Source organism: Aethalodelphis obliquidens, unplaced genomic scaffold (assembly GCF_003676395.1).
Source record: "Aethalodelphis obliquidens isolate GAN/ISIS:26980383/991018 unplaced genomic scaffold, ASM367639v1 scaffold31, whole genome shotgun sequence".
Classification (NCBI taxonomy): domain Eukaryota; kingdom Metazoa; phylum Chordata; class Mammalia; order Artiodactyla; family Delphinidae; genus Aethalodelphis; species Aethalodelphis obliquidens.
In genome coordinates, this window is record NW_020837975.1 from 14,623,519 (window position 1) to 14,647,088 (window position 23,570).

Here is a 23,570-nt window from a genome sequence, read left to right on the forward strand (position 1 = left end):
TTTTTTTTTTTTTTTTGCGGTACGCGGGCCTCTCACTGTTGTGGCCTCTCCCTTGCGGAGCACAGGCTCCGGACGCGCAGGCTCAGCGGCCATGGCTCACGGGCCCAGCCGCTCCGCGGCATGTGGGATCTTCCCCGACTGGGGCACGAACCCGTGTCCCCTGTATCGGCAGGCAGACTCTCAACCACTGCGCCACCAGGGAAGCCCCTGAGCTATATTTTTAAGCTGCAAAATCTAGATCAATATTATATGAATAAAGAACTGATAAACATTCCTTTCACTTTGATAGTTCCAGATTTCCCATGCAATGGCCAATTAGTGTTAGAAAAAATAAATTTGACATAAATGAGTAAAAAATTGTTAGAGATACAGCCCTGAAGTATACAGGTAAAATGACAATTTCTAGGATTTGCTTTAAAAACCTTTGGTGGGGGGAGGGATAAAGCAAATGTGGTAAAATCTTTACAGCTGCTGAGTTCAGGTGATGGGTATACAGAAGACCGTTGCAGTATTCTACTTTTGTGTCTATCTTTAATATTTCATAGTAAAAGAGAAACTAATAGAACCCAAATATTTCTGATTCCAAATCCTGTGGCATACATCTATATGTTGTAAAGTTTCCTCCAAGTGATGCTCACCCCACTTTATGAAGTTACATCTCTTAAAATACACACGGCACAAATATTTCTTCCTAGAGGTCATTTCTCACAGCCCACATACACTGTTTGATGGGAGAATAAACTCGAATTGTATTAGCATCCCCATTGGTTTTGTATTAGCATTCCCGAATTACACTACAAGAGTCAGTCCCGGTAACAGAGCATCCGACACTCAAGAAAACTACTTTCAGGAAACCAAAAGACCCTTGTTAAAATGCAAAGTAAGTGGTAGAAGTTCATCTTTGCGCAAAACAGCCTAAGAATATCACACAATAAAAAACATGGAGGGGTGGGGTGAGAATTAGGCCAGAAATACCCAAGACACAGAAGTGGGTTATGGAGAGGTGTAAGGGTGTTAAGGGGCACTAGAGGGGCTGGAGCTCGGTTAGGGCGGGTCAGGAGTGGGTCAGCAAGGAAACGTTTAGTGCAGCGGAGACTATAAAGAATGTGGCCGGTGTTGGGGACGGGTTGGACATGGGCTGGACACGTGCGCCACGGGAAAGCAAGGGGATGCAGGGATGTGGGGTTTGAGGGAATAAAGTGGGTGCAGCAGGCTGTGGAGGGAGTCGTGGTACGGAGAACAGCAAACAGAAGTGGCGAGGGGGGAGGAGAGGGCAGTGGGAAGTGGTGGTGAGATGAGACGGCCACAGAGAGCTAGGGACGACAGCGTCCCGGGAGAAGGGCAGGAGCGGCGAGCACAGAAGGCGGGGAGTGGGAAGAGGCGCGGAAAGCGGCGAGGGGAGGGCCCCCGGGGGTTGGGGACCGAGGTCCAGGGGCCGCGTGGGCGGGAGACGGCCAGGGTCTTGGGCTGCGCCGGTACTGCTGGGGCTGGGGGAGGGTCTCGGAGCAGGCCCGGGGCGACAGACTCCAGCTACCTTGAGGGCTTCTAGCCGGTAGCGCTGGGTGGAGCTGGGGTCCATCATGATCGTCACCGCTTTCACCAGCTGCTCGCACAGCGCGTTCACTTGATCCATCGACATGACTAGTGCCACGCGCCGCAAGCGCGCACAACGGACGTCCCGGAAGCACGAGGCACGGATCGCTCCGTTGGCGGGACCACACGCTGGTACCCGGCCGCGGCGGGCTTAAGGGGGACGGTGGTGAGCGGGAGGAGGAGCGCGAGCCGCAGAAGACCCAGCCGGGAAAAAGCCAGCGCTGCGCACGCGCCCGACCCTCCAGTACGCATGCGCCCGCGGAAGTGGCGACTTCCTTTTGACTGTGCTCCTTGGTGGGCGGAGCGAGAGACTTAGGGGCCACGGTGCGCAGGCGCGTCAACGGCCCTCGGCGGCGCGCGCGGCGAATAACTGTCGGGAAGGCTGTGAGCAGATCTCGGTGGCTAAGGCTGGACCCGCCCGGCTGTGCCGGCTGCTGCCAGGGCGAGGATCGTCAGCGCGCTTAGGTCCTCTTCTCTGTCGTTGCCGGGAATAAATCTCTCTCGAAACCGACTGATCCGTTCCCGGAAAGGGGACGGATATTCAAGACCACTTCATCGTCCTTCCAGTGGACACCGAGTCCAGCATCGGTGGCGTCCGCTGGTGGCGGTTTTGCCAAGTGTTGTCACATTGGTAAGAGAATTTAGAACAGTTCTGTATCTCTGTTTTTAGACTTTTCATGTTGCCTTGGCTATTGGTTGTATAATATAGCAGTGACTGGGGACAACATTGGGCCGAAATTACATGAAATAGAAATACTTGCTCACAGAGAGAAAAGGCCCTGGTATTGCCTCTTAAGAGGATTTTTCTTGTGGAAAGAAAATGGTAGCTCTTAAACCTCCCTCTTCACCTGTACGTATTTTCCTTGGGTGTGTTACCACCTGATTGGCACCAAACTTGTTTTTAAAGATTGGGGTAAATCGAGATCGTTAATGATGAATAATTGCAAATACTGAAGGTTTGTACAGTTTTGATCATTTGAAGTGCTACATATATCATATATATGAAATATATATGTATATCATATATGTATATAATATTTATATGACTTCAAAATAGTGTAATCCTTATTCCCAAAGGAGGGTTTTGGCAGAGAGTATGTTTCATTTTTCATCTTTAAAAAACTCTTGCTTTCTCCAGCAAAATACATAAACTGAAAACTAAAACAGTTAAAATCTGAATATCCGTTTTGGTGTTGTATATTTAGGAAATGTTTGCTCTACTTAAATCACTGCTCCCTGTTCATACTCCACTTCTAGTGTTTGCATCTAATGTACTTACCTGGGTGTGTGTGTGTGACAATGCATTTACTATTTTTAATTTGGCGTTATCTGTTCCAGGACTGTACAAAAGCCACTTCAAGGTAAAGTGATTTCTGGCATGTTATGGTTTTAACTTATAAATGTTTAAAGTATTACGTTCTGCCTGTTTTAGGTGAGTGGAATTTGTAAGGAATTAATGCCTTGAATACTCTGATTTTTTGAATTCATCATTTTCTTTTCCCTAATCTTCCAGCTTTGTAGTTGCATGACACTTTTTTCAAGGTGAATGTTAATTTTTGATACTTTTTTAAAAAAAGAATACAGTTGGGCTTCCCTGGTGGCTCAGTGGTTGAGAGTCCGCCTGCTGATGCAGGGGACACGGGTTCGTGCCCCGGTCCGGGAAGATCCCACATGCCGCGGAGCGGCTGGGCCCGTGAGTCATGGCCGCTGAGCCTGCTTGTCTGGAGCCTGTGCTCCGCAACGGGAGAGGCCACAGCGGTGAGAGGCCCGCGTACCAAAAAAAAAAAAAAAAGAATACAGTTGAGTGCTTACTCAACTGTATAACCTGTGTTCTCTCATATTTAAATCATGAATTACTGTGTTTCCACAAATATCTTATTTACTTTAAGTCAGTGGTTTTCAATCTCTGCTTTTAAAAATCATGAGAGAGGGCTTCCCTGGTGGCATAGTGGTTGAGAGTGCGCCTGCCGATGCAGGGGACACAAGTTCGTGCCCCGGTCCGGGAAGATCCCACATGCCGCGGAGCGGCTGGGCCCGTGAGCCATGGCCGCTGAGCCTGCGCATCCGGATCCTGTGCTCGGCAACGGGAGAGGCCACAACAGTGAGAGGCCCGCGTACCACGCACACACACACACACACACACACACACACACGAATTCTTTCTTTAATAATAAACCAAAGATTATTGTCTTCCTTTTTCTCTTTTTCTTTAAATGAAGCCATTCTGCACCCAACTTCTAATCCCTGATGCCTTCTTTCAAAATTAAATAAATAAATAAAAATAAAAATCATGAGAGAGAGAGAGCTTATTAGAGAGAGCTTTTAGAAATCATGATGGCCAGGTCACACCCATACCAATTAAGTTACATGTCTGGTGGTAGAAGCCAGAAATCAGTAGTATTAAAGGTTCCTAGGTGATTCTAATCTGTAGCAAAGTTTGCAGAGCCACTGCTTTAGTTTACTGAATCCTTTTAGATTTCTAACAATGTTAAATGAAAACGTTAGTCTGTATTCACTGTGTATAAGGTTTGTTCTTTCAGTCTAGCATCCATACCTTTATATATGTCTGTCTACAAATAGTATGTAGTATTGTTTTCTTTTTGTCTTCAAAAATTTACATGAATTGGTAGAAAATCACCTTTAGAACATCACAAATTGTGACAGGCCAGATCCACTGATGGGTGCTTAGTGGTTGAAAGTTTGAGGAGAAACAGGGTATTTGCATAGTCTCAAAGTATCTCTCCTAAGAAAGGAAAAAATAGTAACTTTACAGTGAGAAACCTAGCAAACACTATCTCAACTAAATGATATGCTTAACATCACCAGTATTAACACACAGCGACATCATGTACCTCCCAACATGATACACTGAGAAAAGCAGAACCCTTCCATAATATTCTTGCTAAAAATGCATAACCTCAGTCTAATCAAGAGAAAACATCAGACAAACCTAGACTGAGAGACATTCTCAAAGCAACTGAGTAGTTCCCTTCAGAAGTGTCAAGGTCATGAAAAACATGAAGTGTCACAGATTGGAGAAGACTAAGGAGACGTGATGACTAAGACTGGATCCTAAGCTGGATCCTGGAACCAAAAATGAACATTAGTGGAATAACTGGTAAAATTCAAGTAAAGTTTGTAGTGTGAATATTATACTAATGTTCATTCTTTAGTTTTGATAATTGTGCTGTATAAAATGTTAGCTTTAGGGGAAACTGGGTATAGGAGAACCCTACTATATTTGCAACTTTTCTGTAAGTGTAAAAGTATTTCAAAATAAAAAGTTTTAAAAATTCACATGAATGCTTTGATGTTATATATCATTTTCTGCTTCTCTTTTCCCTGAACTTATATTTGAGATTTGTCTGTCAACTAGATTAACTGTTGACTTTATCCCTCCATTGACGTGCATTGTGGTTTTTTTTTTTTTTTGCGGTATGTGGGCCTCTCACTGTTGTGGCCTCTCCCGTTGCGGAGCACAGGCTCCGGATGCACAGGCTCAGCGGCCATGACTCACGGGCCCAGCCGCTCCGCGGCATGTGGGATCTTCCCGGACCGGGGCACGAACCCGTGTCCCCTGCATCAGCAGGCGGACTCTCAACCACTGCGCCACCAGGGAAGCCTGCATTGTGGTTTTGATTTGCATTTCCCTATGACTAATGATGTTGAGCCATTTTCATGTGACTGTTGACTATTTGTATATCTTCTTTTGTGAAGTGTTCAATTCTTTGGGGGGATGGGTATTCTTTAAAGCTTTCAATATTTATTACCTTTCTAAAGTTGTATCAGTTTATTATTTTCCTGCCAGCAGTATATGAAAATGCCTGTTTCATTATTGTTAGTTTCCATGTTCCCATGCTTATGGTAATTCAACAATTGAAGAATGGAAGTATAATTTTCTTTGGCACTTTTTATTCAATATCCTTTCTAACTGTCCATAAAATATTGTCTTACAGAAAAATGGCTAATGGACAAGACCGGGTAATTACTCTAGTGGACATGGACTGTTTTTTTGTTCAAGTGGAACAGCGGCAAAATCCTCATTTGAGGAATAAACCTTGTGCAGTTGCACAGTACAAATCATGGAAGGGTGGTGGGTATGTATCATAGTTATTGTTGTAACTCTCAACTACTGTTTTAATCTATAAGAATACATGGCAAAAAAAAAAAAGAATACGTGGCACTATGCTAGGTCCTGTTTTGGGGGATTCTGAACTGCTATGTTTGAGAATGAATAGTAGCATCAGTGACCAAAAAGTTTATACTATTATGTTTATAACCTATTCATCATGTTAAATTTTAATTATTTTTGCTTGTGATCATGTAATATTTTTCTGTTCCCCTTTTTTTCCTAACCTTAGAATCATTTCAGTAAGTTATGAAGCTCGTGCATTTGGGGTCACTAGATACATGTGGGCAGAAGATGCTAAGAAGTTATGTCCAGATCTTCTACTGGCACAAGTTCGTGAGTCCCATGGAAAAGCTAACCTCACCAAGTAAGAAGAAAAGCTTGTTTAAGGGGAATGGAAGAGTTGGAAGCATTTCATGAGGCTAGGAACTCATGTTTCTAATTCGTTTTATGTAAATAACATCTGAAAAAGTTCCCTTTAGTCAGCTAAATTTTCAGTGTGGAATGAAATCAGATTTTAATATTGCGTTTTAGGAACAGTTCGGAATCATTATTACCTATAATAATTGCCACCCTTAATACCCTTTCAGTTCCTTAATTATTTAACAATTGGTTGTTATAATTAAAACTTAATTCCACTTCCCATGTTCTCAGGCCAAAAGTCTGAAGTGTTTGAAGTAATTAAATTGACTGTGAAACTAATAAGAGTTTTTCCAGAGAAGGCTGAGTCAAACTCACATTCTAGTGCAATATCTAGAATTATTTGCCAGAATTGAACAGTCCCAAAGAAGCTTAATTTTTCTGTTTTTGAACTGAGCTATCTCTGCCCAGATTTTAGAAAGTTAGCCTTGGAATGGGAGGCATTAGTATAGGCATAGCCAAGTTAGAGGTAGATACAAGCCCCAGTCATTATAATAATCCTAATAGCTAGTGTATAGTGAACATATGTCATATGCCAGGCACTGTGTTAAATTCTTCATTGGCAGTGTCTCTTAAATCTCACATTGTTATAAGGAAGGTTCTAGTATTATCCCCCCCACTCCCCCCACACACAAATGAGGGACCAATTTAGAGAGGTTAAATAATTTAAGTTCGCACAGTTAGGAAGTGGAAGACTGAGGATTCATTTTCAGATCTCCACGTTCTCACAGTACACTATACTGTGTGGGGTGGTGTGTGTAGGGATCATGCTTTGACTTGGGACTTGAGATACCCCTGAATTCACCTATCAATTAGAAGTCTAAAGGTGGAGTGTCATAGCCAACCTCACATTGGGATTATTGCCAGAAAAGAAGACAGATTTGACTGAAGATTAATACTGTAACCCTAAAGTAGAATTAATTCAGCTAATGGACATATGCGACGTTGCATTGAATAGAATTTTATGCTGGGAAAGACAGTGTAACTTCCCAGAAATATAGTTGACTTCAGAGTGTGATTTTGAAAAGCCACATGCCACCAACTTAAAACTGGATCATTTATTTTACTCTTAAAATCTTCATCAAATAATGAACAAAGGCAGTTTTAGAAAATTTAGGAATGAGTTTGTAGACCAGAGAGTTATTAATAAAGACCTGGTAATTTTAAATTATTATTTTAATAATTAACCTGAGATGCCAGGTTATAAAAATAAAAATATGATTTGCAAAAACATATATACACTTAGTTTATCAAATATTCTTAAAAATACCTTGGAGTGATTATACTTAAGAGTCTGTGAAAGAACACCAACTACTGCAATAGAGCATCCTTTCCTTGCTCTGTATGTGTGTGAGTATATTGTGCTCTCATGCTCTTAGGTACCGGGAAGCCAGTATGGAAGTGATGGAGGTAATGTCTCGTTTTGCTGTGATTGAACGTGCCAGCATTGATGAGGCTTATGTAGACCTGACCAGTGCTGTACAAGAGAGACTGCAAAAGCTCCAAGGTCAGCCTCTCTCAGCAGACTTATTGCCAACCACCTGCATTGAAGGGTTGCCCCAAAGCCCTACAACAGCAGAAGGGACTGTTCAGAAAGGTACTTGCATAGCATCATATTGCTTCTGCTTCCTGCCTTTGGAACCTGCTTTGCTTGGTCACACTGCTCCTTCTTGGATTGATTGAAAGGAAACTTAAACTACAACATGAATGAATCACAAGGACTCACATGGAAGGATATACAAATTCTTTTATCTTTCCAGGTATATAGATGTTGAGAAGCTGTGAAATCTGTATTAATATCAAGTTTCTCTTGAGACATAACTAGGGCAGGTTAAAGTTATCAGTAGAAGGCTGACTGCGCACTTCCATTATTTGTAGGTTAATTTATATTATTGTAACTTGGTTCATACGAAGAGTGAGCTTTTTTTTTTTTTTTGCGTTACGCGGGCCTCTCACTGTTGTGGCCTCTCCCATTGCGGAGCAGAGGCTCCGGACGCGCAGGCTCAGCAGCCACGGCTCACGGGCCCAGCTGCTCCGCGGCCTGTGGGATCTTCCTGGACCGGGGCACGAACCCGTGTCCCCTGCATCGGCAGGCGGACTCTCAACCACTGCGCCACCAGGGAAGCCCGAAGAGTGAGCTTTTTTAAGGGGACCTAAACAACAGGGAGTTGAATTACTCAAAATTTCTAATCAGTTATCAGGATAATGTCATCGATGGGCTGTTCAAGGCCTCTCTCATTTTACTTTACTTATTTTACTTTTCCCCTTCATAGTGATTCCCCCTTCTCCCTTCCTACCCCACAAACCCTCTGGCACTCACTGATGTATATCTTCTTAAATATGTATATGTCTTTATAAATTGTACAGTGTTGCTTTGTACATGTGCTTTTAATTATTTTTATTTGTCTGCTGTTATCATTTTTCATTTATTTATTGAAATATAGTTGATTTACTGTTATATTACTTTCAGGGGTACAACATAGTGATTCATTATTTTTATAGATTATACTCCATTTAAAGTTACTATAAAATAATTGCTGCATAATGTATCCTTATTGCTTATTTATTTTATGCACAGTATTTTGTATCTCTAAAACCCCTACCCCTATCTTGCCCCTTCCCCTCCCCTCTCCTCACTGGTAACCACGAGTTTGTTCTCTCTATCTGTGAGTCTGTTGCGGTTTTGTTGTATTAATTCATTTATTTTTTAGATTCCACATATAAGTGATAACACAGTATTTGTCTTTCTCTGACTCATATAACGTGTGCTTTTAAAACTTGTGCTTTTTAAGCACATGAAAAGGTACTCAACATCACTAATTATTAGAGAAATGCAAATCAAAACTACAATGAGGTATCACCTCACACTGGTCAGAATGGCCATCATCAAAAAATCTACAAACAGGGCTTCCCTGGTGGCTCAGTGGTTTGGAGTCCGCCTGCCGATGCAGGGGACACGGGTTCGTGCCCCAGTCCGGGAGGATCCCACACGCCGCGGAGCGGCTAGGCCCGTGAGCCATGGCCGCTGAGGCTGTGCGTCCGGAGGCTGTGCTCCACAACGGGAGAGACAACAGCAGTGAGAGGCCCACCTACTGCAAAAAAAAAAAATCTACAAACAACAAATGCTGGAGAGGGTGTGGAGAAAAGGGAACCCTCCTACACTGTTGGTGGGAATGTAAATTGGTACAACCACTATGGAGAACAGTATGGAGGTTTCTTAAAAAACTAAAAATAGAACTACGATATCGGGGCTTCCCTGGTGGTGCAGTGGTTGAGAATCCGCCTGCCAATGCAGGGGACACGGGTTTGATCCCTGGTCGGGGAAGATCCCACATACCCTGGAGCAACTAAGCCTGTGTGCCACAACTACTGAGCCTGTGCTCTGGAGCCCACAAGCCACAATTACTGATCCTGCGCGCTGCAACTACTGAAGCCCGTGCACCTAGAGCCCATGCTCCACAACAAGAGAAGCCACCACAGTAAGAAGCTGTGCACCACAACTAAGAGTAGTCCCCGCTCACTGCAACTAGAGAAAGCCCATGTGCAGCAATGAAGACCCAACACAGCCAAAAATAAATAAAATAAATAAAGTTAAAAAAAAAAAAGTTGTTGGGCTTCCCTGGTGGCGCAGTGGTTGAGAATCTGCCTGCTAATGCAGGGGACACGGGTTCGAGCCCTGGTCTGGAAGGATCCCACATGCCGCGGAGCAACTAAGCCCGTGCGCTACAGCTACTGAGCCTGCGCGTCTGGAGCCTGTGAGCCACAACAAGAGAGGACGCGATAGTAAGAGGCCCGCACACTGTGATGAAGAGTGGCCCCCACTTGCCACAACTAGAGAAAGCCCTCGCACAGAAACGAAGACCCAACACAGCAAAAATAAATAAATTAATTAATAAACTCCTACCCCCAACATCTTTAAAAAAAAAAAAAAGTTGTTAAAAAAAAAAAGAACTACCATATGACCCAGTAATCTCACTCCTGGGCATATACCCAGAGAAAACCATAATTCAAAAATATACATGCACCCTAGTGTTCATTGCAGCACTATTTACAATAGCCAGGACATGGAAGCAACCTAAACGTCCATCGACAGAGGAATGCGTAAAGAAGATGTGTTACATATATACAATGGAATATAACTCAGCCATAAAGAAGAACAAAAATAATGCTGTTTGTAGCAACATGGATGGACCTAGAGATTGTCATACTGTGTGAAGTAAGACACAGAAAGACAAACATATGATATCACTTATATGTGGAATCTGAAAAAAAAAAGGTACAAATGAACTTATGTACAAAACAGAAGTAGTGTCACGAATGTAGAAAACAAACTTATGGTTACTAGGGGATAAGGTGGTGGGGGAGGGATAAATTGGGAGATTGGGACTGACATATACACACTACTATATATGAAATAGATAACTAATAAGAACCTGCTGTATAGCACAGGGAACTCTACTCAATACTCTGTAATGACATGGGAAAAGAATCTAAAAAAAAGAGTGGTTGTATGTATATGTGTGACTGATTCACTTTGCTGTACACCTGAAACTAATACAACATTGTAAATTAACTATACTCCAATAAAATTAAAAAAAAAAGATGCAGTTGAGTATAAACTGCATTAATTTGCTGTGAAACAATGTTTAAAAAAATTTGTGCTTTTTAATTACATGATAGTACTGTTATTATAGGTCTCATTCTTAATTTTCTTTCATTGCTGATTTTATACATCTATTCATGTAGCTGTATTTATATGTAATTGATTTCTTTTAATTGCAGCATAATCCGTGGTATGGATCTACCATGTTTACAGACCCTTTTCCTACTGATGAGCTCATTGGTTGCTTCTCACGTCCTTCTGTTTATTTGATGAATGTCCTCATTAATCCTCTTGGACATATGCAAGGGTTTCTCTGGGAAGTATTTTCAGGAGTGGACTGCTAGATTATAGGGTATACACATATACTTAGTTTCACTAAATACTGCCAAATTGCTCCCCAGAATAACTGTAACAATTTGCCCTACCTCTGACAATACACAAGAATTCCTGTTTCCTCCATATCCTCACCAGCAATTGGTATTATCTAATATTTTAAAGTACCTGCCAATGTGATGGCTATAAAGGGGTATTTTATATTTTGGGGTTTGTTTTAATTTATACTTCTCTTTACTAACTGAGGTTGAGCTTCTCTTCATATACTTGTTAGCCTATTGAGTTTCTACTTTTGTGAATTGTTTATTTATAATCTTCATTCAATTTTCCATTGGATTTCTGCCGTTGGTTTTTTTTTTTGTTTTTGGAAGAGCTCCTTGTGTATCCTAGTTGTTGGTCCCTTGTCTGTTTTTGACTCTTCAAATATCTTTTCCCAAGTCTGTCATCCATTAACTTTTTTTTTTTTTTTTTGCGGTACGCGGGCCTTTCACTGTTGTGGCCTCTCCCGTTGCGGAGCAACAGGCTCCGGACGCGCAGGCTCAGTGTCCATGGCTCATGGGCCTAGTCACTCCGCGGCATGTGGGATCTTCCCGGACAGGGGCACGAACCTGTGCCCCCTGCATCGGCAGGCGGACTCTCAACCACTGCGCCACCAGGGAGGCTCTAGTGACTTTTTAAATTAAAATTTTTGATTTATATTTTCTGCTTCTTCTGAAATCTAGAATCCAGTATGTTTTCCTTTTTCTTTCTCCTCTAAACTTTTAACTGATGTAATATACATAAAGTATATAAATTGTACGTATACACCTTGAGTGATTTCACAAAGTAAGCCCACTTCTGTAAGCAGCACCCAGATCAAAAAATGTCAGAATTCTAGAAGCCACCCTTGCCTACCCTCCCAGTCATTATCTATTCCTCTCCCCCCTCTCCTATATAACCACTGTCCTGATTTCTATTTAGCTTATTTTTGAACTTTATAAAATTAAAATGATGCAGTGTATACTTGAGTCTGGCTTCATTCACTCAACATTGTCTTTGTGAGATTCATCCATTCTGTTGTATATAGTTGAGTTTCTGTAGTATTCCATTGTATGAATATACTACAATTTACCCATTCTACTCTTCATGGATATTTGGGTTTCTTCCAGTTTTGGACCACTAAGAATAGTGCTGCTATGAACATTTTTGTAAATATCTTTTAGTGTGTGCATTTCTGTTGAGCATATGACTAGAAGTGCTCAGTTATGTGGTTTGTCTGTATTCAGCTTTAGTTTGCCTGTACTCAGCGTTAGTAGATACTACCGAAAGGTTTCCAAAAAGGGTATACTGATTTATAATTCCACTAGCGGTATATGAGAGTTCTAGTTGTTCCACATCTTTTTCAACACTTGCTTTTTTCTCTTTTGCTTTTTAGCCATTTTGATGAGTGTATAGTGATATCATATTATGGTTTTAGTCTGCATGTTCCTGGTGTTAATGAAATTGAGCACCTTTTTGTAAGTTGATGACCATTCTTCTTTCATGAAGTGCCTGTTTAAGTATTTGCCCATTTTTTTGGTTTAATTGTCTTATTCATCTATAGGACTTCTTTATGTATTCTGGATATGAGTCATTATCAAATATATGTATTGCAGCATCTTCTGGTTTGTGGCTTGTTTTTCACTCTTTTTTTTTAAATTTTTTGGCCATGCCGTGCGGCATGTGGGGTTCCAGTTCCCCAACCAGGGATTGAACCTGTGCCCCCTGCAGTGGAAGCGTGGAGCCCTAACCATTGGGAAGCCAGGGAATTCCCTTGTTTTTTACTCTCTTAATGGTGGATTTTGATGAATAGAGGCTCTTAATTTTAATTTGGTCCAGTTTGTCTTTTTTTTTCTTTATGGATAGTATTTTTTAAGGTCTTCTTTACCTATTCAAGATCATGAAGAAACTCTCCTATATTATTTTAGAAGCTTTATTGTTTTGCCTTTTACATTTAGATTTACTATCCATTATGTGTGTGTCTGCAGGATGTGAGGTAGGGATCAAGATTCCTTTTTTTATTACATGAGTGTCCAATTATAATATCCTTATTAAAGCTTTACTTTTTTCTATAAAGGTCTTGTGCATTCATTATGTTAGTTCCTAGATGCTTTAATTTTTTTTAATTGCCATTACGATTTTGTGTTTTTTTCTATTATATTCTCCACTTGGTTATTGATGTGTAGGAGAATGATAAGTGATTTTTTTTTGGTAAGCTTATCTTTGTTTACTTTATCTGCCTGATAAAAACTTGAGATATAATCTGCATGAAAGTGCTTTAATAAAATGTACTTGATGGTTAAAAATATTTTCTTAGGGATTTCCCTGGCAGTTCAGTGGTTAAGACTACTGCAGGGGTCACGGGTTCAATCTCTGGTGGGGGAAGTTCTGCATGCTGTGTGGTGTGGCCAAAAAAAAAATTTTTCTTAGACTAGAATTAAATTAGGGCAATTAAAACTTGCTTTTAATCCGGGTCTTATTTTTTTTTAATCAAAATATTACGAAAGTGGAATTCAGCTGGAGTCCACAGAGCAAAGATTCTGCATCTAGAAGCTTTTTAACACCTTTTCATACACATTTTCTAGTACTTATGATAATGGCTATATTCAAAACAATGTATCTATTCTCCCCTTCACTTGTAACATGTACTTTAGCTTTATTTTGTAACATTATTTTTATTTATTTATTTTTAAAATTAATTTATTTTTTATTTATTTACTTTTGGCTACACTGGGTCTTCATTGCTGTGCATGGCGTTTGTCTAGCTAGGGTGAGCAGGGGCTACTCTTCATTGCAGTGCGCAGGCTTCTCGTTATGGAGCACAGGCTCTAGGCACATGGGCTGTAGAGCACAGGCTCAGTAGTTGTGGCACATGGGCTTAGTTGCTCCGCGGCATGTGGAATCTTCCCAGACCAGGGATCGAACCCGTGTCCCCTTCACTGGCAGGCAGATTCTTGACCATTATGCCACCAGGGAAATCCCAACATTATTCTTATTTAGAAGAGCTCTTTTAGTGAAAATCTTTGAATGTTGGACGTTAACCAAAAGGATACAAATCTATAGCAAGTTAACTTCTTGGGGGACTTGTCAGGGCATATGTTATTACTTGTAGAAACAATACAGATTTGTTCAGAAAAAGCTCCAAGAGTGTTTAGTTTATTTCTAGTTACAGTGGTGAATTTTCCATGGGTTCCATGTTTTAAAGTAAGATGTAAGATATTAAAGTTTAGTTTTGCTGTCAACAGTTGTATGATGCCTTTTAATATGTTGTATTGAAGGGTAGAGGTGCAACTACCCAGGGAAACTTACGGGAAGGACCATTGAGGAATTATTTTATTCTCTGATCCTGATAGCTGAGTTTATCAAGGTGGAGGCTGCAGCTCTTTTAGTTCTTTAGGGAGAAACAATGGACAATGTAATGTGCCACTTAAAGGAGGCAAAGTTATGGTACATTTGCCTTTATTGATTTATTATTATTATTCTGGGATCAGAGTAAGGAAGGGTTTTTTGGTTTTGTTTTTTGTGTTGTGTTTTTGTTGTTGTTGTTGTTGGTTTTTGGGGGGGGTTGTTGTTTGTTTTTTTTGGCTGTGTTGGGTCTTCGTTGCTGTGCGAGGGCTTTCTCCAGTTGCGGCGAGCGGGGGCCACTCTTCATCGCGGTGCGCGGGCCTTTCACTGTCACGGCCTCTCCCGTTGTGGAGCACAGGCTCCAGACGCGCAGGCTTAGTAGTTGTGGCTCACGGGCTTAGTTGCTCCGCAGCATGTGGGATCTTCCCAGACCAGGGCACGAACCCATGTCCCCTGCACTGGCAGGTGGATTCTTAACCACTGCACCACCAGGGAAGTCCTGTTATTGTTTTTTTTCTTTCTTTTTTGTCGGGGGCTTAGTTTTGTGTACTACATTTTACTGTGTAGCTAATTTTTTTAAATAAACATTTGGAATTGGTTTTATAATACTTTATTATTTCCTTCCTTCTGCTGACTTTAGGTTTTGTTTGTTCTTCTTTTTCTAATTCTCATAGGTAGTAGGTTAGATTGTTTATTTGAGATTTTTCTGGGTTTTTCTTTGGTTTTTTTTTTTTTTTGGCTGCACCACACAGTATATGGAATCTTCGTTCCCAACCAGGGATTGAATTCATGCCCCCTGCAGTGGAAGCGCAGAATCTTAACCACTGGACCGCCAGGGAAGTCCCTGAGATTTTTCTTGTTTTTTTGAGGAAGGCCTGTATCTCTATGGACTTCCCTCTTAGGACTGCTTTTGCTGCATCCCATAGATTTTGTGTGGTTGTGTTTGGTTTTATAGTACTTTAAATTATTTGCTGTTTAAGGGTTTTTTTGAAGGCTATATGCCCTTTTGAAAATCTGTTGAAAGCTGTGGACCCTTGCTTGCCTCAGAAAAATACATATCTACATGTAAAACAGTTTTGCATGTAGTTTTCAGGAGATTCACAGACCCACTGAAACCTACACACCTCAGAATAAGAACTATTATTACACGTTACATTGGTTTTGGAGGGCAACTCATTGTTGAAGAGCTCTCTGGTGAAGATGATGGTACATACCTTTGTTGGAGGTCAAATGTTACTTCAAATGGACATGCGCCTCTTCTATACCTATCTTTCTTACATTTTTATATAAAATGCCAGTGTTTTAAAGAAATCTTATTTCTGTATGAGGAAATAAAAGGTATTCATATATGAAGGAAAAAGTTGCTTTATTGTGTCTAGTTTAAATATTAAGCTTCGAGATGCAGTGATATCTTATTATTTAGAGTGCTCAGAACAGTACAATGTCTAGGAAATGATTTATGATGATATATCATACTCCTGAGTCTTCATATGATGTGTGTAATATAAAAAAAAACCTCATAACAGAAATTAGCTGATCTAAGTGCATATACCCTCCCAGAAATTGTTTTTCGTGGATGTGACATATTTCAAAGCTAGGGAAAAGGGTCGAGGTATTTGTGATGTTTTTATACTGAAGTTCCCATTCAACTTTACCATGGTGCCTCTTAATGGGTCCTACTCAGCCATGCTGCATTTGCAACTTTGTTTTTTCTGTTTCTGAAATAGTTATGTGTGTGGAAAGTTTAAGTAGTAAGATTAATTAAAAATAACTCAAAAATTATCAGAGTGAAAACTTACCCTTCGGGGCCATTCTGTAACTGGTTTGTGTTAGCTAAAGAACTCATTTGTTCTCCGTTTGCTCCTCTTAACTCATTTATTTCTAAGCAAGTATTGAACATGTGAATGCATATAATAAGAAACAGTTGTGTAGTGGTATAAAAAAATATAAATCAACTATCAGGGATTTCCCTGGAGGTCCAGTGGTTAAGACTCCGCACTTACACTGCAGCGGGCATGAATTTGATCCCTGGTCAGGGAACTAAGATCCCCACATACCACCTGGAGCAGCCAAAAAAAAGATGATAATAATAATAAAAATAAAATTAAAAATTAAAAAAATCAATCAATCAACTGCCAAAGTTGAGAGCTGTAAGAGTTGGCTAGACTGCTTGCAGGCTTTGACAAAGTAAGCTGCCATATTGTAAGAGGGCCTTTGGAGAAGCCCCCATGGCTATGCTCTGAGAGCTGCCCTCTGCTGACAGCCAGCAAGAAAATGGGGACCTCAATCCTACAGCCACAAGATGATAAATTTATTTATTTTAATTAATTTATTTATTTTTGGCTGCATTGGGTCTTCGTTGCTGCGCACGGGCTTTCTCTAGATGTGGCGAATGGGGTCTACTCTTTGTTGCTGTGCGTGGGCTTCTCATTGCGGTGGCTTCTCTTGCTGTGGAGCACGGGCTCTGGGGCGTGGGCTCAGTAGTTGTTGTGGCTCACGGGCTCAGTAGTTGTGGCTCACGGGCTCAGTAGTTGTGGTTCACCGGCTCTAGAGCGTAGGCTCAGTAGCTGTAGCGCACAGACTTAGCTGCTCCATGGCATGTGGGATCTTCCCAGACCAGGGATCGAACCCACGTCCCCTGCCTTGGCAGGTGGATTCATAACCACTTTGCCACCAGGGAAGTCCCCAAGATGATAAATTCTGCCAACAACCAGAGGGAGCTTGGAAGGCACTAATCAGCTCATAGCACAGAGGAAGGTACACCTGTTACCAGTATAGGGACTTCTCTTTTGTAGTTATGGTCCCTAGAGTTGTGGGCCATAGCTAGAGGTTTATCAGTTTAATTCCGAAGTTTTGGCACAAATTACCAGTGCTCACTCTTAGAACAGTTCTAGTCAAATGCAGGTGACACGCCCATGTTTATAGAAAATCCTAGGGAATCTACTCCCCCCTGCAAAAAAAGAACCTAGAATAAGTGAGATTAGCAAGGTTGCAGGGGACAAAGTCAATATGCAAAAATTGATTGTATTTCTATATATTAAAATTTAAAATGGGAAGTTGACATTTAAAAAGGAATAGCATTAAAACCATAAAATTATTAGAGATATATTTAACAATATATGTGGAAAAACTAGTTCAGTGAAAACTACAAAACATCACTGACAAATTAAAGATGAAATCAATGAAGAGACCATGCTCATGGATTGAAAGATTAAATAATATTAGAGTTCAAATCTCCCCAAATTGACCTACAGATTCATTGCATTCTCTCCAAAATCCCAGCAGGATTTTATAGAAATTGATAAACGGATTCTAAAATTTGTATGGGAATGCAAAGGATGTGGAATAGGCAAACAATTTTGAAAAAGAACTAAGTTGGAAGACTTAACACTACGTGATTTTTAAGAGTTAACTATAAATTTATGAGGACTTCCCTGGTGGTCCAGTGGTTAAGATTTTGCGCTTCCACTGCTAGGGGCATGGGTTTGATCCCTGGTGGGGGAACTAAGATCCTACGTGCCGCACGGTGCAGCCAAAAACAAACAAACAAGAACCACAAACAAAGAAGTTTGAGGTGGCCTAGGCAAGAATGAAGAAAAGCTGAATAAAATACAGTGGGTTGCAATGGATATGTGAAATATTTTGAAGTGGGCTTTGGTAACTAAGTAACTATAATAAAGGGGAATAAAAGAAAAGAAGCCAAGGGACTTACCTGGTGGTGCAGTGGTTAAGAATCCTCCTGCCATCGATGAGGACATGGGTTCGAGCCCTGGTCCATGAAGATCCCACATGCCAAGGAGCAACTAAGCCTGCGTACTGCAACTACTAGAGCCCGCGCTCTGCAACAAGAGAAGCCACCGCAATGAGAAGCCCGCACACCGCAACGAAGAGTAGCACCCGCTTGCTGTAACTGGAGAAAGACCGTGGGCAGCAACGAAGACCCAAGGCAGCCAAAAATAAAAATAAATTAATTAATTAATTTAAAAAAAAAGAAGCCAATATTAGATTTTAAACCTTTAAGAGAAATAGGGAGTTGTTTGGGAAAGAGAACCTTTGGGGAGGAAGATATAATAAAGGTTGACTTTAGTAGTATTTTGTTTGATACTGTAATGAAAAATTCAAGAAGACTTTTTCTGTAGGGAGGTAGAAATAAGGGATTAAAGTTAAGAGTTTGGGGATAGAGATTAAGATTTGCATGTACTTAGCATAAACAAATTGAAACATAAGCCAGTACCAGTTCACCAAGAGAAAAAGCATATATACAGAGAAGAGGAGAACGTTGCTCTGTATCTGCAGTTACAGTGTTAGAGGAGGGAGATAGACCAGCAAAGGAGAGAAACAGCAGCCCTCAATAGCTGGAAAATACTTCCTTTTATGTGCTCATCTTCCTCCTCTTCTCCATATATGTGACCCTTCACTCTGCCTCTCCAAGATATTTTGAATTTTCTTGCCTTGTTCATACCTCATTACAGCCTCTTTAAAACAGCATGTGTATATTTCCTAACTTCCTTGTTATATAATACTTTTAAAATGTTTTTCAAAACTATGACTAGTTCTAAATTGGATAGTAAGGTATTTTCAAAGCCCTAAGGTACAAAGCTACTTCTAATTTAAATAGTTTGTCAAGAGAATAAATCTTCTAGTGCCTCTGATTGGACTTAAGGTATTCAACTGGAACCAGTCTCTAAAAATACATAAATGCTAACTTAAGTTTATACTGAAGCGTGCGATAATTCTGAATATTTTCTAATTGAGTAACTTAATAGAATTTTTGGTGATGTGCAAGGGAAGTTGGAAGAAGAAAGTTCAAAAACTGGAGAGAGAAAACAGATGTACTTTTAAATCATTACTCATGAAAGACAATACAAAATATTTGTTGCTTATTAGAGCTTATAAGGTTCAGCCTATGCTGGGAGATAAGGCTGCTAGAATTGGTATGAAGGAGAAATTTATCTCTGTTGTGATACTGAATAGTCTTCTAAAACGGCTGCCATTTTTGGTGAAAACCTACATATGTAAAGTACCTGAAATCTAAGCATTTCTGCATTAGATAACACAAATAAAACCCTGATTTTTTAAAAAAGAAGTCTAACTGTTACCTCTCAACTTTTCAGAGGAAATGCGAAAACAAGGCTTATTGCAATGGCTTGATTCTCTTCAGACTGATAACACCACCTCTCCAGACCTACAGCTCACTGTGGGAGCAGTGATCGTGGAGGAAATGAGAGCAGCCATAGAGAGGCAGACTGGTTTTCAGTGTTCAGCCGGGATTTCACACAATAAGGTGAAGGCTAATAGTAGATTTCAAAGAGAAACACAGATATCTGTAGTTAAACACAGCAGGCATAGAAACAAACAAAAAAAAAGAAAAACAAAAACAAAACAAAAAACAAACAGCCAGGATAGATATGAGTGGGGCATTTAAATCATTACACATATACTTTGAAATGAGTTTCTACTTAAACTTCATGGTGAAGACCAAATAAAAACCTAAGTAATTCTTTATCATGGGGATTGACATTACACATGTACTTTCCTAAGAAGCAGGCTGAAAATTTTGCTGGAAATGGTTATTTACATAGTTGTATCCACAGTATTTCCTTAATGACTGAACTATCCAAAGAAAGGAGGAGGCAGGACTTCCCTGGTGGTCCAGTGGTTAGGACTCGGCGCTTTCACTGCCAGGGGCCCTGGGTTCAATCCCTGGTCAGGGGACTAAGATCCTGCAAGCAAACAAAGAAAGGAGGAGGCTAGTGGGAACCTATTTCTTTCCTTTTCGGTTGCTGAATTTTCTAGTATTATCTCACTTCTTATGTGGAGTTCTGCGTGTTCTATGCTTTTGTTCTGTGCTTTTTGATTAAACTGCAGTGTGGCCCTGGGATCTTCATCCCCTTTGGTGTAGACTCAGTAGTTGGGCAGTGGCTGATTATTTCTAGTTACTACCTTCTCTCCCTCACTCAAGAAGAGGAAAGTTCTGCACTGCTCAGCTTGTGGGATCTTAGTTCCCCAACCAGGGATTAAACCCCAGCCCACGGCAGTGAGAGCACCGAGTCCTAACCACTGGAGCACCAGGGAATTCCCAAGAAGAGGAAAGTTGCCAAACTACTCAGTAGAGTTTTGGGGTTTTTTTTTTTCTGGTTAGGTGGAGGGAGGGGAAACAAAAGTCTCAATGTAATAATTTAAACTAGACTAAATGTGGCCTAGTAGAAGTTTCAGGGAATCTCCAATGAATCTGAAGAGTGATTTTATATTTTTCCTACCAATTATAAGTTGTTAAATGATACCACTGAAGTACCTTATTCTTTGAAAAGACTTCTCAAGGGTTTTTTCATTTTGAAGTCTTATTTAATATAAGAAGATGTTTGCTATTGGACAATGACTTCGAGCCCAGTCTTTATCACAGATGCTAAATGATGGTAATCTGTATTAAATCCGGGACTCAAAATGGACTAACCATTAATCAAGAAATGTATATAAATGGAGTAGGGTAAAATGAGTTTGTTTTAGCATTTTCATATGGACATACTAAGAAATGCATCTTAAGTCTCTTCTGTAGCTTCTCTACTTTTTCACCCTCTTGAAATAGGAAAACCTTAAGGAATAGATGAGGGTGGAATAAATGACTAAAGAAAGACTGAGAATGGAAGATGTGGAAAGGACAATGAGGATAATGATAGTGGGTCATGTTTTCCACTGTGGATATTGTGGGACACCAAGCTTTGGAGATGTCTTGAGTTTCTGGTTTTGGTTTTGTTTTTAACGTGGAAACCATTAGTTACAGCCCTTAAGCTGTGCCGTGTGTATGCGTGTATATGTGTGTGTTAATATTCACCAACTCTGTGTGTGGGTGTTGACAGTAATGGGGTTTTTATACTTTCTATGCTCCAGGTTCTGGCAAAGCTGGCCTGTGGACTAAACAAGCCCAACCGGCAGACCCTGGTCTCACATGGGTCAGTCCCACAGCTCTTCAGCCAAGTGCCTATTAGCAAAATGTAAGTATTCAGGGAGCACCTTAAATTTCACTTCTATATATGTGAAGGCCCTCTCTGGTTGTAGTTTCTTCTGTTCCTTAAGGATTGGAGCCAGGGAAAATAGGTACCATGGGGACAGGAGGGAGATGACACAGAAAATTTTACAAACATGCTGAGATTTTTTTCTTAATGAACTTTCAATTCCGGATTATCTGTGGAAGATACTTAATCCTGAATTTTAAAAGAATGAACTGTTTTTTAGCTATATGTTTAACTTCCTTCTAGGTTTTTTACTCAAGCCTGTTACTAAATAACAAATAGGAATTTTACTTCTTTTCTTTGTTCTAGTAGCATATCAAGCTGTTCAGGGCTACTGAATTGCTCCCAAATAAAATTAATAACTAGGTTGTGCATACCAATAGTGTGTCCTTGACAAGGGCTTATAATATTGTTGAAGGGACAAGATATATCTGTTCAAAGCAATAGTGAAAGTGCTATCATCAAGACTATATGTGAGTAACTGCTAAATGAATTGTACAGGTAGTTACCAAAGTTCATAAAAGTCATCTGAGAAGGACTTATGAAAAAGGCATGGGAGAGTCAGATGAGAATAGAAGAGAAATACCAATTTGGAGACTGTTTTGAGCACCAAGAGGGAGAAAATATATTTCCAGTGAACTGGGACCATATTGAGGAAGATAAGTGATGGAAAAAGGACTGAACAGAGAGGTTGAGGACAGATTATTAGACATCTCAAAGGCCAAGCTGAAGAGTTGTTTTTTTTTTTTTTTTTTACTATATTCTTAAATATAAAATGTTTTAGCTATGGAAGGGGTTTGTTTTGGAGGTGGAATTTTAATCCCTAAATGGGACAGTAGGTCCTGTACAATTGAAAGTTTTATACACAGTTGACTTGATAACTAATTAATGACTTTACCCTTGTGTTTATGCTATGGTTAGTCTTCTTCCCAGGCCCTAACTTCCAGAGTACTGAATTCCCAGAGTCGTCTAGTCTTATGCTAGAAAATCAATAGTTTACAGGACCAATGTGTGTTCTCATTTTCCCTGCTAACTAGATATTTATGATGTGACCTATAAATCTTTTGTCTTTTTTTGGTTGTTGTTAGCCGTAATCTTGGAGGAAAGCTAGGGGCTTCTGTCATTGAAACCCTGGGGGTAGAATACATGGGAGAACTGACCCAGTTCACTGAATCCCAGCTCCAGAGTCATTTTGGGGAGAAGAATGGGTAAGTGATTCCTAATACTTTTCAATCATAACCTTTATGGATATGCTAAATTCAAACGTAGACAAGAGCATCAGGTAAAATCTAGACCTATCTTTAGGTTAATATTTGCTCCTCGAGGTAATTGCATTCGTCCTTTTGCTTTAAAATATTAAATCATTATAACCTATTAGTCTAGTTTTTTTCACGTGCCTAAATAGGTTGGTAGATAGGAGCTGTTATTCTGAAGCTCTGATATACACATGTACAATATTTATGTGTGCTAAGATGCTGTTGTTCTCTTAAAAATCCTTGTATTTTTGCTTACTAAGTACCAAAAATACTTGGGGATATGAAATTTGTGGCTTAGTTGGCACTTTTCCCAAAACACAAATGATGACTTGGCTTTAGAAAGCATAATGTGTTCTCCTCGGCAATTTATCATTACTGGAATTCATTGGGAAGGGCAAGGATTCTGTTACGGGTGAGGTGTACTTAATTTTGAACAAATTTTTCCTTTTTCATGAAAGGGATAAAAGGTAGTATAATATAGGTATTTTGTTTTAACAAGAATAATCATTTGCTTTCACCTTAAACTTTTTTGCTGGTTTCATTAGATCTTGGCTATATGCCATGTGCCGGGGGATTGAACATGATCCAGTTAGACCCAGGCAAATACCCAAAACCATTGCCTGCAGCAAGAACTTCCCAGGAAAAACAGCTCTGGCTGCTCGGGAACAGGTAGGCAGACATTCTTGACAGAACATTGCCTCTTTTAAGGGAGTTGGTGGGTAGGTTTTGGTAGCTGTGGAAAGTTAGATGGGACCTTTATGCTGTAAAATATGAAGGAAATAGAAGGTTTTTTGTGTACTGAAAATTGATTAGTTTAACTTGGGATTTTTTTTATTATTATTATTTTTTCCCTTTCTTCCATC

At 40.2% G+C, this 23,570-nt stretch overlaps 2 protein-coding genes across 6 annotated transcripts in view; one reads left to right on the top strand and one right to left on the bottom strand.

Annotated features, from left to right (window-relative positions):
- The window catches only part of XPO5 (exportin 5), a 44,662-nt gene extending 42,835 nt beyond the window's left edge, over window positions 1-1,827 (bottom strand). The window contains exon 1 of the mRNA XM_027126832.1: window positions 1,071-1,827. Coding sequence (XP_026982633.1) covers window positions 1,071-1,639 — 569 coding nt within the window. The 5' untranslated portion in view covers window positions 1,640-1,827. The remainder of the gene's footprint in view (window positions 1-1,070) is intronic.
- A 123-nt stretch (window positions 1,828-1,950) lies between these two features.
- The window catches only part of POLH (DNA polymerase eta), a 29,293-nt gene continuing 7,673 nt past the window's right edge, over window positions 1,951-23,570 (top strand). Inside the window, exons 1-8 of one of the 5 annotated variants that reach the window (XM_027127358.1) lie at window positions 1,951-2,224; window positions 5,550-5,690; window positions 5,955-6,089; window positions 7,522-7,649; window positions 19,556-19,725; window positions 21,330-21,433; window positions 22,540-22,659; window positions 23,253-23,376. In XM_027127358.1, coding sequence (XP_026983159.1) covers window positions 5,554-5,690; window positions 5,955-6,089; window positions 7,522-7,649; window positions 19,556-19,725; window positions 21,330-21,433; window positions 22,540-22,659; window positions 23,253-23,376 — 918 coding nt within the window. In that variant the 5' untranslated portion in view covers window positions 1,951-2,224; window positions 5,550-5,553. Of the gene's footprint in view, window positions 2,225-5,549; window positions 5,691-5,954; window positions 6,090-7,521; window positions 7,903-19,555; window positions 19,726-21,329; window positions 21,434-22,539; window positions 22,660-23,252; window positions 23,377-23,570 lie in introns of those variants that run through there. The other 4 variants (XM_027127359.1, XM_027127361.1, XM_027127363.1 and 1 more) reach the window with 4 other exon arrangements.